Below are 14,180 nucleotides of genomic sequence, written 5' to 3'. Positions count from 1 at the left end.
AAACTGTTTACTGTTTATCCCAGTAAACAGCGCGTGTTCCATTACATCATTCACTTCTAGCAGCTGACCAAGTTCTGGAAAGCCATCTCCCTCCTGGACCTATCTCTTAACAACTACTCCTTAGGGAAGTCCTTTGTAACTAAGTTCCCTTTCTATAGCCTCTGATGGTTTATCCAGGGTGGGCTTGACAGGGGGAGAAAGCAGAGAATGAGCATATTTCGATGCCTGTGCTGTGGCATAAACAGAGAAGGCAGGAAGCAAAGGATAGGAGGAAATTCCGCCCAGGCAATTGCATGCTCAAGCCTGTCATGAAGAGCCAGTGTGGGGCAACAGTGGGGGTGGGGCCCTGGGACCCCAAAGATCTGGGTTCTAGTCCCTGGTCAGCCATGATGCCCAGTGAGTAACTTTGAGCCAGTCAGAGACTCTCTGCCTAGCCTACCTCACAGGGTTGTTGTGAGGATAAATGAGGAGGAAAAGGATTAAGTAAGCTGCGTTGGGTTCCCTGAAAGAGGGGGGAAGGTGGGAAATCAGTGTAAAGGCACTTAAAGTAAATTAGCTTATTTTGACCTTCCAAAACAGGGATGGGGGATCTCTAGCCATTGGCTGAATTCAACTGGCCAATGAACGTCTCCAGTGAGGGACCATCCTCCTGCCAAAGTCCCACCCCAACAGAGAAGTGAGAACAGCTTCCAAATGTGAAAGGTAAAGGAGTAAAGCTCACTGTGGCTGGGTTCGGACAATACTATAACCCACACTCCTGGACTGAGTTGTGTGCGGGTTGTGGCTGAACCTCGAGGCAAGGGTTGTCTCTACCCCGCTATGCTAACCAACCACGGTTTGTTGATCATGGACAGACCATACTTCAGAATCCAACAGTGAGCCCTGTGTTTTCTTCATGGGTTGTTCATGATTTGCACACTAGGCTTGTTAGCACAGCGGCATTCAGACAAGACCATAACCCACCCTTCAACCAGGACCCAAAGTTCACTTGAGCGTGGGATATTGATACCATCGACCATGGTATCCTTCTGGACAGGCTAGCGGGATTGGGGGTCAGAGGCACTGCTTTGCAGTGGTTCCGCTCCTATCTCAATGACCGATTCCAGAAGGTGGTGCTGGGGGATTGTGGCTCTGTGCCATGGCAGCTATGCCATGGGGTTCCTCAGGGCTCCATTTTGTCCCCCATGCTCTTCAACATCTACATGAAACCACTGGGAGAGGTCACCTGGAAGTTTAGGCTGCGGAGTCATCAGTATGCTGATGACACCCAGCTCTACCTCTCTTTTACATCTAGTCCAGGTGAGGTAATGGCCGTCCTTAACCGGTGCCTGGCCAAGGTAATGGGCTGGATGAGGGCCAATGCATTGAGACTTAATCCAGATAAGACAGAGGTCTTGTTGGTTGGCAGTTCTGCCTTCCAGGCAAGTGACTTGGGCCCTGCCCTGGATGGGGTCGCACTCCCCCTAAAAGACAGGGTCCACAGCTTGGGAGTGCTCCTCAACCCAGAGCTGTCCCTGGAGTCCCAGGTGGCGAGGAGCGCTTTCTGTCAGCTTTAGCTGATCCACCAACTGCATCCTTATCTGGAAGAGCATTGCCTGGCAACAGTGACCCACGGTCTGGTAACTTCCCGGTTGGATTACTGTAACGTGCTCTACGTGGGGCTGCCTTTGAAGACGGACCGGATACTTAAATTGGCTCAGAACAGAGCTGCTAAGATGTCAATAGAGACTGGCTGGTTTTCACATATAGCGCCGGTCCTCTACTGGTTACACTGGCTACCAACTGAAGTCTGGGCCCAATTTATGGTGCTGGTGATGACCTATAAAGCCCTGAACGGCTTGGGTCAGGATGGCTGAGGGAGTGCCTTCTTCCCTATGCGCCCTCCTGCCCCTTGAGAACGGAGGTGGAGGCCCTGCTCCGGGAGCCCTCCTTGAAGGAGATGAGGAGGCAGAGTACCCAGAGGAGGACCTTCTTTGTGGTGGCACCTCGACTGTGGAATGCGCTCCCCAGAGAGGTTCGCCTGGCACCAACATTATATTTTCAGTGTCAGGCAACCCCCTTTTTATGTTCCCATTATTTTTATGTTTAATTGATTTTAATTGGGGTTTTAGTATATTATGGTCAGATGCTGTGGGTCTGTTCTATTCTATTTATTTATTGTAAGCCGTCCCGAGATGTTCTGTAGGGAATGGGATAGAAACGCTTTTCATAACTAACTAAATAAATACGTCGCCAAACTTGGTCCCTGGGTGGGAGAGTGAATGGGTTGTGAGAAACGCATGCTGGAACCATTGCCACTTCATGCTCCATCATTGCTTCAAAACAGAGCATGTTGTGTGTTTTAACAACCGCATCCCTGCTAAAAACGTTAACAGGTTTTTTTCTCCTCAGTTAACTTCTCATGTTGGAAAATAACACCCACTGAAATCCCCTCTGTCATGCTTTACAGCAGGGGTCCTCAATTTCTTTTAACATGGGGCCAGTTGAAAGGCTGGCGTGGGTGCAGCGAGGCAGCGGCAGGTGTGGGACCGGCCGCCCCGGCCTGGCTGCCCCCAGGCTCACATAACTAAAAGGCAGCCCAGATAAATGGGCATGGCAGGCTGGATCCGGCCTGCGGGCCATAGTTTGAGGACCCATGCTTTAGAGACCTGTGAAAGCATAATATGTAATATCAAGAGTGACAGAACAATTATTCAGCCTGGTATAAGAGCATTTCCTATTCTTGGGTCGTAGTTTGTTTTTAATTTTTAGTGTACCACATCTTGGTCATGATTCTATTACCCAGAAAGAAGGTATAAATTCCAAATCTCCCAAGATAACCCTTCATGAATCTAGGGAAGCAGGCCCCAGTCCACGAAGCCCTTAGTCTTGATAAATCTCCTCAGAAGGAAGTCACATCAAAATGAGCAAAATATGAGGTGAGACACAGAAATAATTGGATTGCGCTTAGGGCTTTCCTGGAAAATCGTCTGGAGGTTGGCTAGACGGACAACATAGAACTTTATCTCCTCCTACAAACCCTATCAAACCGCCGACCGGCTAGGTATATCCTATGAATAGCCCGGTCAGTATTCAAACTACACTCGTTACCCGTGTTGCTGCGATAATATTGGAGGGGAAAATCGAACAGAGAATCATCATACTCCCGCGCACAATGCTTTTTCCTTAAAGCAGTGTTTGAGTGGAAGAAACATTCCTGTCCTTGATCATCCTCCTTATTCACCCGATTTAGCTCCCTGTGATTTTTACTTGTTCCCGAAAATCAAAAGTGACCTGAAGGGAACACGTTTTGCGTCAATGGATGAAGTGAAGACAGAGATGGCAAGCCTATTGAAGAGCCTCACGCAAGAAGACTTCCAGCACTGTTTCAATCAATGGAAAATACATATGGAGCGGTGTGGAGATCGGGAGGGAGAGTATATAGAAGGTGACCACGTTCAGAATGCTGTAATTCATCAATTAATATTTTTTTATTACTAATCCGGTTATTTTTTGTCACACCTCATATATCCCACCATTTTTCCTTCTAGGGAACTCAAGGCAGCTTACATAATTCTTCTTCTAATCTTATCCTCACTACAACAACCTGTGAGGTCGGCTGGGCTGAGAGCCTGTGACTGGCCTGAAGTCACCCAGTGAGTTCTATGGCTGAGCAGGGACTCAAACCCAGATCGCCTGAGTCCTAGTCCCATGTTCTAACCCACTACAGGTGGAAGCCCAGGAAACCTGCCCAGGAGTTTTCCATTGAACACAGTGGGGATTATCTGCAAGAATCAGATGGTGCTTGAAGTTTTGCAGGTGCCGCAGGCGAAAAGTAATACTTGCATTTGATGAAGGAAGCTCCAGGGCAGAAGCAGGCGATTTGTGCTCCTCCCCAGATGGGTTGGCCTCCGATTCCCACGATCCCTCACCCTGACTGTGCAGGCTGGAGCTGGTGAGAATTAGTGGCCAACATTCTGGAGGGCTACAATTTGCCCACACCTGTTGCAGTAGATGGAAGATTTTTCCACAATATATATCTAGGGCTGTAATTCTACACACATTTATCCATTGAACTGAATGGAGCTCGTTTCTGATGAGCATAGAGCTGCACTGTTACTGATCAATCCTAAGCACACTGACCTAGGAGTAAACCCCATTAAATACAGTAAGACTTAGGTTAGTAGCTGGACATTGATTATGCTCACAAAGAAGCCTTACTGTGTTTCATGGAGATGACTCCTAGGTGAGTGTGCCTAGCATTTCAGTCTAACAGTTCAGGAGTAAGCTCCATTCAGGTCAATGGGTAAGTGTGTGGAGGGTAAGAAACATATCTTGGAACTCCAAGACATTCTCTTGTGTTTGCTATAATAAAGATGCACAGATCTCTCCCTCTCGGATTTCTATTTGGCTGCCAAAGACAGGAAAAGAAAAGGCAAATATTCACAGTTCTTTTGTCCTGAGTCGCATCTTCTTGAATGGGGTAAATTAATGTTTTTGCTTCATACACAGGCTAGGGCACACGTGCACACACACAAAACCACCCTGGATATTTTCTTTCAAGATGGGGAGGAGGTTGGGCAGAAATCAGTCCCTCTCCGCGTGTTACCACCCCCAAGTTCCAGATGCGAGGAGAAGAAGCTGGGGGAGGTTTATGAGAACGCTGTCATATATAACCTTATGGTTATTATCCTAATATTACACATTAAACGGGAGGCACCGGCCGCGGGGAGGGCGGCCGCATCCAATGCCAGGGGTGGCTTTTGCCAAGCCTGTAACGTGGATCCCCCCCGACTGCCCCCCCCCCGAAATCGGGCAGGGGTCAGGAGCACGGCGGAGCTGCTGGGGGCGCCCCGGATCCCAGCCACGTTGTCTTGCCCCCTTTTGCAGGTGGGAGCCGAGGCGGGGCAGCTGACCGAGCATGCGTGTCTCCCCAGCAACAAGCCCTATTGTTCAGTGGGGCTGCCTCCCAGATGCGTGGGGAGAGGGCTGCGGGCTGCAGCCATGCGGGGAGCCCGCCCGCGGCACCGTCTCCACGTCCCCCGCCGCCACTGCACGGCGCGACCGAGCGCCCAAGGCATACCGGAAGCGACGAGGAGCCCCGTGTGACCCCCGGCTGGCTTTCCTCTGCTGCCCAGCTCTGCTCGGGCGGCGGCGCGGAAATCAGTCCGGCGAGCGGGAATCTCGCCCCGGACACCCTCCGGCTGCACGCCTGGCTGGACGGGAGGGGCAGGCGGGCTGCAGCCGCCCTGTGCGCTGGCAGATCCCCGCCTTCCTCTCGGCTTCCTCCTCCTGCTCCTGCTCCTCCTCCTCTTCCTCTCCGGACTCAGGGCTGAGCTGAAGAGGCAGGCGAGGCTACACATGACCGCCCTCTACTGAAGGACTCGATCGCTACAGCTCCTTCCCACACACACCGTCGCCACACCGAGGGGAGCACCCCATGGCATGCTTGGAAGCTCCCCCCACCCGAAAAAATCCCCAAGCCCTCCAGTTCTCAGAGTGCTGGGATGTTCTTGCCCCGTCCAGACGTGCATTGCACTGCGCTTTTACGGGCTACAGCAAAAAAGCCTGGGTCGAATCATCTGATGAAGCTGCCCGGGACTGCGCTTGCCGCAACGAAAACGGAGTCCCATTCATTTCCGTGGGGTTGACGCCCATAGCGGTGGGAATAGGGCCGCACTCAGGACAAGCTCCTGTGCAGGGTTGCTTCAGAAGAAAGCTGACAGCGGTTTTGTACTGAGCAAATACCCACAGAGTATGAGCAAACAAGCCCAACTATACTTCCACCGGCTTCTTCGTTGATTCCAGTGTGGTGCTTTGTGGTGCTCCACTGAGCTCTGTGGCTACTGGGTAACACCAGAGCACATGCCCAGGGTGGGGTTGCCCTTAAACTTGCCATCCGGTGTACACAATTACTTGGAAATAAAGCTTATGTCTGAGTAGACCTGGATAGGATTGCCCTGTAAATTACCGTGCTTTAGTCGCAGCCTGGGTGGGATGAGAAAACCATAAAGGTCAACTCTGTGCATGTTTAGGAGTAAGCCCTGCACCTCCCAGCTTCTCCCCCAGGCTGGCCTTGGAATGCAGGGAGCTGTGGGACTTCTCTCTGACTAAACATGAAGTCTTTCAGCCAGGCTGATGAAATAGTCCAGGTTCTTCTCTCCATCAGTACTGGAATGGAATTCTTTGGTTAGCTTTAACAGTGAAGTTTCTACCAGGTGGTATACAGCATGTACATTACAAAAGTTTACAATTAAACAATTCTTCAAAATTAAAAGAAACATCAAATATATCGTCCCTTTCTAGAAGAAAATTAGTCTTCAGAATTGTGTTCAGTATCTGGGCAGCAGAAAGAAACTTCTATTTTATTCCAGTAGTGTTGATAGTGACATGATTTAAATGATTTTAAAGTCCAAAAGTACACCAGCTAAGAGTATCCTTAAAAGAAAAACCAGGATGTGCACAGTTGTACATTGTGAGGAATGTTAATATGGAACCTCACGGCTGAAGCCATGCGCATTGAATGTCCAAAGCAAGTTCCAGCTTGGAAGGGCTAAAAGCATAACAACATAAACGGCGGAGTTGCATTGGATTCAATGATGAGGCACCTTGTCCAGCTCGTCTAAGATGCTGTTGTGTGCATGTCTCCCCCCCGCCCCCCCCCCCGTGAGATGCACTCTGGAAGAGTCCTCATTGCTTAACTACCTGTACCATTTACTAATCAGTCCTAAGTGGAGGCAGCATGAATTGGCTGTGTTGGCCACTGTGGGCCAAGCAGAACACGAATAAGTCTGGTGGGCCCACAGAGAATAAAAAGCGGGCATGCGAGTTGCCTTAGTTTCTCAGCAAGAGGACGCAAGGTGTAAAGCTATGCAAAGAAAGGAAAAGAAACTCTACATTATCAGGAGACTACAACGTGGGAACACTGGGCCGGGCCCAGTAAGTTCGTGCCCCAAGCCGCTATGGCAGAGAAGGCTGACCTCAGGACGCGCTGCTTTCGGCCGGGGATACCAACGGGCGCTCGGCTTGGGGACTTGCGGGCCCTGCCCTGCCCTGCCCTGGAAGGTCCCCGCAGGGAGCGCCGGTGCAGCCCGTCCCGGAACACGCGCCCTGCCGAGCGTCCGAACCGGGCTCGCCTCTCTCCGGCCCTGGCGGGCGTGCAGCATTCCGGGCCCTCCAGGCTTGCTTCGGGGGGCGCCTCGGCTGCTGCTCCGTGCATGCCTTGGACCGGGGCTCTTCTGGCGCGCCCCGAAGTGCGTGCAGGGGGCCCGTCGGCGCCGCGGCGCTGCAGGGGCGGCGAGCTCAGGGCTGCGAGCCTGGGGCGGCCCAGGAGGGGGCGGCTCGCGGAGCCTCGCTTCGCCGCCAGCAAGGAGCGGAGGAAGCCGACCGGGAAGGGGGCCGGTGGCTGCCGCCACCCCGCCGCCCGCGCCCCTCCGGCGGCCCCCGCTGCCCCACATCCCGCTCCGCCAGGGGCCCGCGGAAAGCACCTGGAGGACGCTTGGCCGGGCTGACAGGTCCTCCCGCTCGAAGATCTGGCTTGCAGCCGGTGGGCTGAGAGTCCGGCCAAAACCCGCCCAGGCTCTGGCTGCCCGGGGCTCCCTGGGGAAGCTGCCCCGGTGAGTCGCTGCTTGAGTTGGAGCACGCAATTCCTCTTGGCTTGCCTCTTCGCAGACACTGGGGTTGCCTGGATTCCCTGGTCTAGCCCGGACTCCGGCCTGCCCATTTGCTGGGCTTGGTACACACGCTTCCAGGTTGTTCACAAGTTTAAAATAAGTTCTGAGAATGGGCCCATCCATGTTCCTACAAAAAGTAGGCCTAGGCCTGACTTCTCCTGTGGCGACTTTGCAGAGACCTTGAAAAAGACCGGGAAGTTACTGGCACTCTTTCGAGGAAAGAAAGATAGAAGCGGGCCTTGCACCCTGGCCCTCCTCGCAGATGAAGGCCTACTGGGTTTGTCACATTTAAGCTCAAACGGAGGGCTAGAATGTAGTTTTATATCCACTCCAAGCATTTCCCCATCTAGGTCAGCTTTTCCTATCATGGTGCTATCCAAATACATCTGACTACAACTCCCATCGCCCCAAGCAGTACAGATACTGAGCAAGAACCCAAAGGATGATTAGAGGATGCTAATCTTTCTGTTTCAGCCCCGTGGCAAAATGGGACGCTGCAGAATTTTGGAAAAATTAGTGTGATAACATGTTTGAAACACCTTGTGACTGAGTCACATGGATAATCATATTTTATTTGTTCCATTAGGGTTTTAATGACTGAATACTTTTCAAGATTTAATACATATCAGATCATTTAATAAACTAATGTTATCTGGACATATCACAAACAGAATTACCTGTTCCCTTTTGTAAATATGATTTCTGTATTTTATCTTTTGTACCCTGGACATCTCTCCATAGGTGATCATAATTTCAAAACAATACATTTCCATAGGAAAACATTCCCTTCTTACAAGGAAATGGGTACTTCTGAAAAATATTTTCCTTTGCAAAATTACTACCACCATGGCATGAATTGTATATGGGGAGCAAATGAGTGACTCTGATTCCTCAGATTTGCCCAGATACCCATAATGTTAATGTTGCTGGTGTTTCTATCCATTTGATCATGAAACCTCACTAGTTCTGCTTCCATACCATACTATAACTTTTAAAACCAATACCTTGTAAAGTATGTAGATAGGAATCTTTCCTTGTATTTCCAAATTAATTTCTTAAACACTTACTAATTGCATCTCTTTAATATGTTCCACTCAATGGCTAATTTGAAAAAATAGATCAGAGAGACAAGGAGAAAGCCATGAAGGCAGAAAAGCCTGCAGGCACAGAACAAACAGAAGGGTTAGTCTGGCCAGGAAACGCCCCCAGCGTGGAAACCCCAGAAAATATGGCAGTCTGACCAGGATGGGCGACATCACAGGGCAAAGAAGAACCATTGGAAGAGACGCAAGAGCACTGGGAAGCCCAGCAGCAGGAGTTCCTGGAGACAGGGCGCCCCGTTCACACAACATGTGGAAACCCAGGGCTGTCAGAGGCTGCCCCCTGGGAAGATGCCAAGGCCTTCCTGGCCTCCTTCGAGCAAGTGGCCAAGGCCTTTCGATGGCCTAGAGGGGAGTGGGCAGCTCGACTCTTGCCGACATTGAGTGGGGAGGCAGAGCAGGCCTTTCGAAGCCTGGAGGCCGGAGATCAGGAGGACTACGGGAAGGTGAAGGCCGCCATCTTGCGAGGGGAGGCCCTGAGAAGGGAGGTGCAGCGCCAGCTCTTCCGGCAGTTCTGCTGCCAGGAGGTGGAGGACCCCCGGCGGCTGCACCGGCAGCTCCAGGAGCTGTGCCGGCAGTGGCTGAAGCCGGAGCGGCACAGCAAGGAGCAGATCCTGGAGCTGCTGATCCTGGAGCAGTTCCTGGCCAGCCTGCCGCCCGACCTCCAAGGCTGGATGCGAGCACTTAGCAGGCCCTTCAAAGCCTGGAGGCCAGAGATCAAGGAGATTATGGGAAAGTGAAGGCCGTCATCCTGCAAGGGGAGGCCCTAGGCCTGGGAATCAAAGATACTGCCAGCCCTTCACTACTTTCTGTAGAGCAGGAGATGAACCCCAGTGGTGGAAAAGAGGCCAGTGGCATTCCGGTGAGTTCATGTATGTTTAATGGCCATACAGCGTATGTTTGCATAGGCTTAGCCTGTTGAGAAATTTGCATTCAAAACTCAGGTTAGAGAGAAAGTTACAGCACACTAGTCCCCCAGATAGATAGGACTGCAGCAAGAAACAGACATGGAAACTTTCAAGCAGCAACTGATTTCCTCCGATGTTCTTCAAAACAAGATTTGCAAACTTCGGGCTGGGAGGGGGCGTTTATCCTTGATTTTGGTTTCACTGAATACTGATTGATGCAGCTAGAACTGTAAGACTCTTGATTTGGTGAGCTAGCTTGCTTCTTTCCTAGTTGCTGGGAGCATGGAAACCCAAGGAACAGAGTCTGCCTTTGCAGATCGGCAGGCAGATTTTCCAGCAGCCCGTCCGAGGCACCGTTGCCCAGCCAGTCATGCAGAATGACAGTGAGGATGCCACTTTAGGTAAGATAATCTTTCCTTTGAGTGGCAGGACTCCAGGAAAGAAGAATGGCTTCTCTTTAGCATTTTAAGTCCTGAAAGGAGTTAAAAGACAGAGCGGTGTTAAAATGTCAATCAAGAGCCCTTGGAGTGAATGAAGGAATTTGCAGATATAGGTAAAAGCATCTTTCATGAAAAATAACAGTGCTAGCCCACATATATGGTTTACATTTTAAATGAATTCAAATGCCTAGTGTTCTGGTCACTATTCTGTAATTGAAAATAAACGCTTGAGGAAAAAGGGAGGAGGTAGAAATAGGAATAAAAAGAAACATGCCGCAGAGAAAGAAGGGCCTCAGATAGAACAGCTGAGCTGAGAGAAAAGGCAAGAGAGAAATGGCAGAAGTATACAAAGACCTATTTCTCCACATGAAGCTGATGGGCGGAAGATTCACAAGGGATAAAAGGAAGGGCTCCTTCTCAGACCCCACAGGCAAACTACGGAATTCACGTCCACAGGATATAATGTGGGTCACCATCTGAATGGCTTCCACAGGGGACAGGACAAAATCATGGAGGAAAATGGTCCCCTGGGCTATTAGTCCCTGTGGTGACACATCACCTCAAGGGTCAGGGGCAGGGTGCTTTTGTAAGCTAGTTGCTGAGGGCTTGGGCGGGGAGGGGCTTGTGGGTTTCCCGTTTCTTCTGTGTGAAGAAACCGCTGGACTAAACAGATCCCTGGTCTTTTCTAGCATTACTTTTACATCCTGAAACTACAGGTGTGTTCCAAAGAGGTCACCAGAGCATGGCCAAAATTCCCCTTTTATACCTACAGGTGACAAGAAAGGAGGAAGTCAGGGCAAGATGGAGAATTCTCGGCGCAGAGGAAATGAGGCTGAGAATACAACCACGACTGCAACAGAGACAAGTCAAGGGAAACTTCTGGAGACAGCAGAGTTGCATGAAGAAGCAGGCAAGTCCAATGAGGGTCAAAAGCAGCAGCATGCAGGGAGAAGGAATAAACGGAACGAGCGATCAGAAGGCACTGCAGCTGCAATTAGCCAGTCTTCCAAAGTTCACACAAGGGAGAACATACCCAGGTTCTCCAGGTATGGCAGAAGATATTGCTACAAGATAGAGCCTGGTGCGTTAGATACCAGCAGTGAAGACTACGATGACCATACCGATGATGAGCATGACCGTGGCTACAGTGATGAGGATGACGCATGTCCCTCATCAGAGGAAAGTCTCCATCAAAGTGCACGGACTGACCACCTTCAGAGAAAGGTAAAAGAAAGGAGTAGATCTGAACCCTCTGAGAATGGCCAAGGGGGTAATTTAAGCAGACCTCAGAATAGCCACCCAGGACAGGCACCTCATGTTTCCAACAGGCCTGTGAAGCGCGTCAGTCGTGCAAAGTCCTCACACAGTAATCGAGGAATTCCTCAAAGTGAAGGCAAACCGCACGGACAAGCTCATTCTAGCACATGCTTTAGTCAGAAAGAACATTTGCTGGATCATGAACAAGGCCATCCTGGTGAGAAAAGACTGGAATGTCCCCAGTCCGAGGAACTCTTTACTTTTAGTCAACAGGAGATTCCTTCTGGAGAAAATCCACATAAATGTTTTCACTGTGGGAAATGCTTCAGTACGAGAAAGGGGGTAAGGAAACATGAGCTTATTCATTCTGAGGAGAAATCACACAAATGCCTTGTTTGTGGGAAAAACTTTGGTCAGAGGACCCATTTGAAAGAACATCGAAGTATTCATACTGGGGAGAAACCATACAAATGCCCTGACTGTGGTGAAAACTTCACATGGCATAACCAGCTGAGAAGACATCGAAGAATTCATACTGGGGAGAAACCATACAAATGCCCTGACTGTGGGAAAACATTTATGGACATTGCAGATTTGAACATACATCAAAGAATTCATAGTGGAGAGAAACCATACAAATGCCCTGAATGTGAGAAAAGCTTCAGACGGAGTAATACTTTGAGAGAACATCAAAGAATTCATTCTGGAGAGAAATTGCACAAATGCTTAGAGTGTGGGAAAAAGTTTGGACGAGCGTGCTACTTGAGAGAACATGGGAGAATTCATACAGGAGAGAAACCATTCAAATGCCTTGAATGTGGTAGAGGCTTCACATGGCTTATCCAGCTGAGAAAACATGTAAGAATTCATGCTGGAGAGAAACCATTCAAATGCCTTGAATGTGGTAAAGGCTTCACATGGCTTATCCAGCTGAGAAAACATCTAAGAATTCATGCTGGAGAGAAACCATACAAATGTTTTCAATGTGGAAAAACTTTCAAATCCATTGCAACTCTCAAAGCACATCAAACAATTCATCTTAGAGATAAATCATACAAATGCCTTGAATGTGGTAAAATCTTCCATTGGAGTAAGAATCTGAGACAACATCAGAGCATTCATACGGGAGAGAAGCCATACAAATGTTTTGAGTGTGGAAAAAACTTCAGGCAGAATGGAAACTTCACGTGTCATCTGAGAATTCATACTGGAGAGAAACCATACAAATGTCTCGAGTGTGGTAAAAGTTTCACAATGAGTAACTCTCTGAGAATACATCAAAGGGTTCATACTGGAGAGAAACCATACAAATGCCATAAATGTGGAAAAAGTTTCCGATCAAGTGGGTGTCTGATGAAACATAGAAGAATTCATACCGGAGAGAAATCATACAAATGCCTTGAATGTGGCAAAAGCTTCAGAAGGAATAAGAATCTGAGAGAACATCAGAGAATTCATGCTTGAGAGAAGCTGACCAAATGCTCTTAGCATGGAAAAACCTTCAGGCACAGTGGAAACTGGATGTGTCATCAGAAAATTCATACAAATGTTCTCAGTGTGGAAAATGTTTAAATGGGATATGACATATAAAGAGACATCAGAGAATTCATGTGAACCATATGCAAGTCCCAAGTGTGAGAAAAGCTTCAGCCGGAAGGTGTACTTGTGGCTCATCACAGAGTATTTACAGTAGAGTAACATTGAAATATGTGATACTTCTCTTGGATTATTATTATTTCATTAAACTTGCAAGAGACGTAGACTTGATGTTTCCACAGAAAGTGGGACACATTTTGTTCTGCAGGATGCAGTGATTAATTTTCCTAGAAAATCCCAATGAATGTTACTTTGTGGGCCCGGAAGGGGAGTTAGGAGCGTAAAAAGGCCAGGCTGGGTCCATCTTAGTTCAGCAACCTATCCATATATTGGCTGACTGGCTGGCTGGCTACTCTTGGGAAGCCCACAAACAGGGCATACCTGTTGTTTCTCCCTTCTTTCAGCAACTGGTACACGTAGCCAGCTGTAGCGTTTGTATAAACTAGCAAACCTTCCAGAGAGCTCCAGCTATTCGATGGTAGAGAAATGAAATTATTTTAACTGCCCAGAGAGCTTCAGCTGTGGATTGGTGTAGAATCAACCGATATTCACACTACCCCTGATACTGGAGAGAGCAAATAGCCATCCAGACTAGTAGCCACTGATATGCCGATCCTCCATGAATACATCCTGTCCATTTGAAGGTCACCCGTCTCGGTGCCCATCATTGCGCTTTGTGGGTGCTGTTTCCATAGTTTTGCTGTGCGGCGTGTGAAGAGGCAAGCCATTTTCTCTGCCTTGAATCTCCCGCCAAGCAGCTTCAGGGGGCAACGTTGGGGAAACAGGCCTTCCTGTCTGCGCCTTCCACATCCTGTGTAATTCTGCACACCTTCATCACGTTTCCACTTGCCTTTTCTCCCAGCTAAGCCATCCCAGCTGTTTCTACCCCTTTGTAAGCAAGCTGTTCCTGCCCCTCCTCTTGCTGAAGAGCTTGGAGGGAGGACACTGCTTCTCTCCAGCCCTACTTATGGGTCCCATGGGCACCTGGCTGGTTCTTGTGGGGACAGAATGCTGGACTGCATGGACCCACACATTGACCTAGCAGGCCACTTCCTATGTTCTCATGCTCCTAGGATCAAGTTAGATGCATTTTTCTGCTTTTGCCAACATTGCATTCACTTTTTTTCAAGTGTGGTACCCAGAACTGCAGGCAGTATTTGAAATCTGGTAGCACTGCAAATTTCTATGAGGGGAGTGTGAGCTTGGAAATTTTATTCTGAATTCCTT

At 49.3% G+C, this 14,180-nt stretch overlaps 2 protein-coding genes across 2 annotated transcripts; both read left to right on the top strand.

Annotated features, from left to right (window-relative positions):
- The first annotated feature begins 6,941 nt into the window (after nucleotides 1-6,941).
- Nucleotides 6,942-9,492, top strand: LOC123035058 (neurotrophin receptor-interacting factor 1-like). Its single transcript, XM_044452899.1, has 2 exons — nucleotides 6,942-7,232; nucleotides 8,914-9,492. Exons 1-2 carry the CDS (start codon nucleotides 6,942-6,944, stop codon nucleotides 9,490-9,492), a joined length of 870 nt encoding a protein of 289 aa, XP_044308834.1.
- Nucleotides 9,493-9,575: 83 nt separating this feature from the next.
- Nucleotides 9,576-12,822, top strand: LOC123035057 (zinc finger protein 708-like). Its single transcript, XM_044452898.1, has 3 exons — nucleotides 9,576-9,614; nucleotides 9,932-10,061; nucleotides 10,873-12,822. The coding sequence occupies exons 1-3, from the start codon at nucleotides 9,576-9,578 to the stop codon at nucleotides 12,819-12,821; spliced, it is 2,118 nt and encodes a 705-aa protein (XP_044308833.1). The 3' UTR covers nucleotide 12,822.
- Nucleotides 12,823-14,180: the final 1,358 nt, after the last annotated feature.

The sequence above is a fragment of the Varanus komodoensis genome, unplaced genomic scaffold (assembly GCF_004798865.1).
Source record: "Varanus komodoensis strain SLA01 unplaced genomic scaffold, ASM479886v1 scaffold76, whole genome shotgun sequence".
In the NCBI taxonomy this organism is placed as follows: domain Eukaryota; kingdom Metazoa; phylum Chordata; class Lepidosauria; order Squamata; family Varanidae; genus Varanus; species Varanus komodoensis.
The sequence above is the reverse complement of the archived record's forward strand: the minus strand, read 5'-3'. Positions and strand labels throughout refer to the sequence as shown.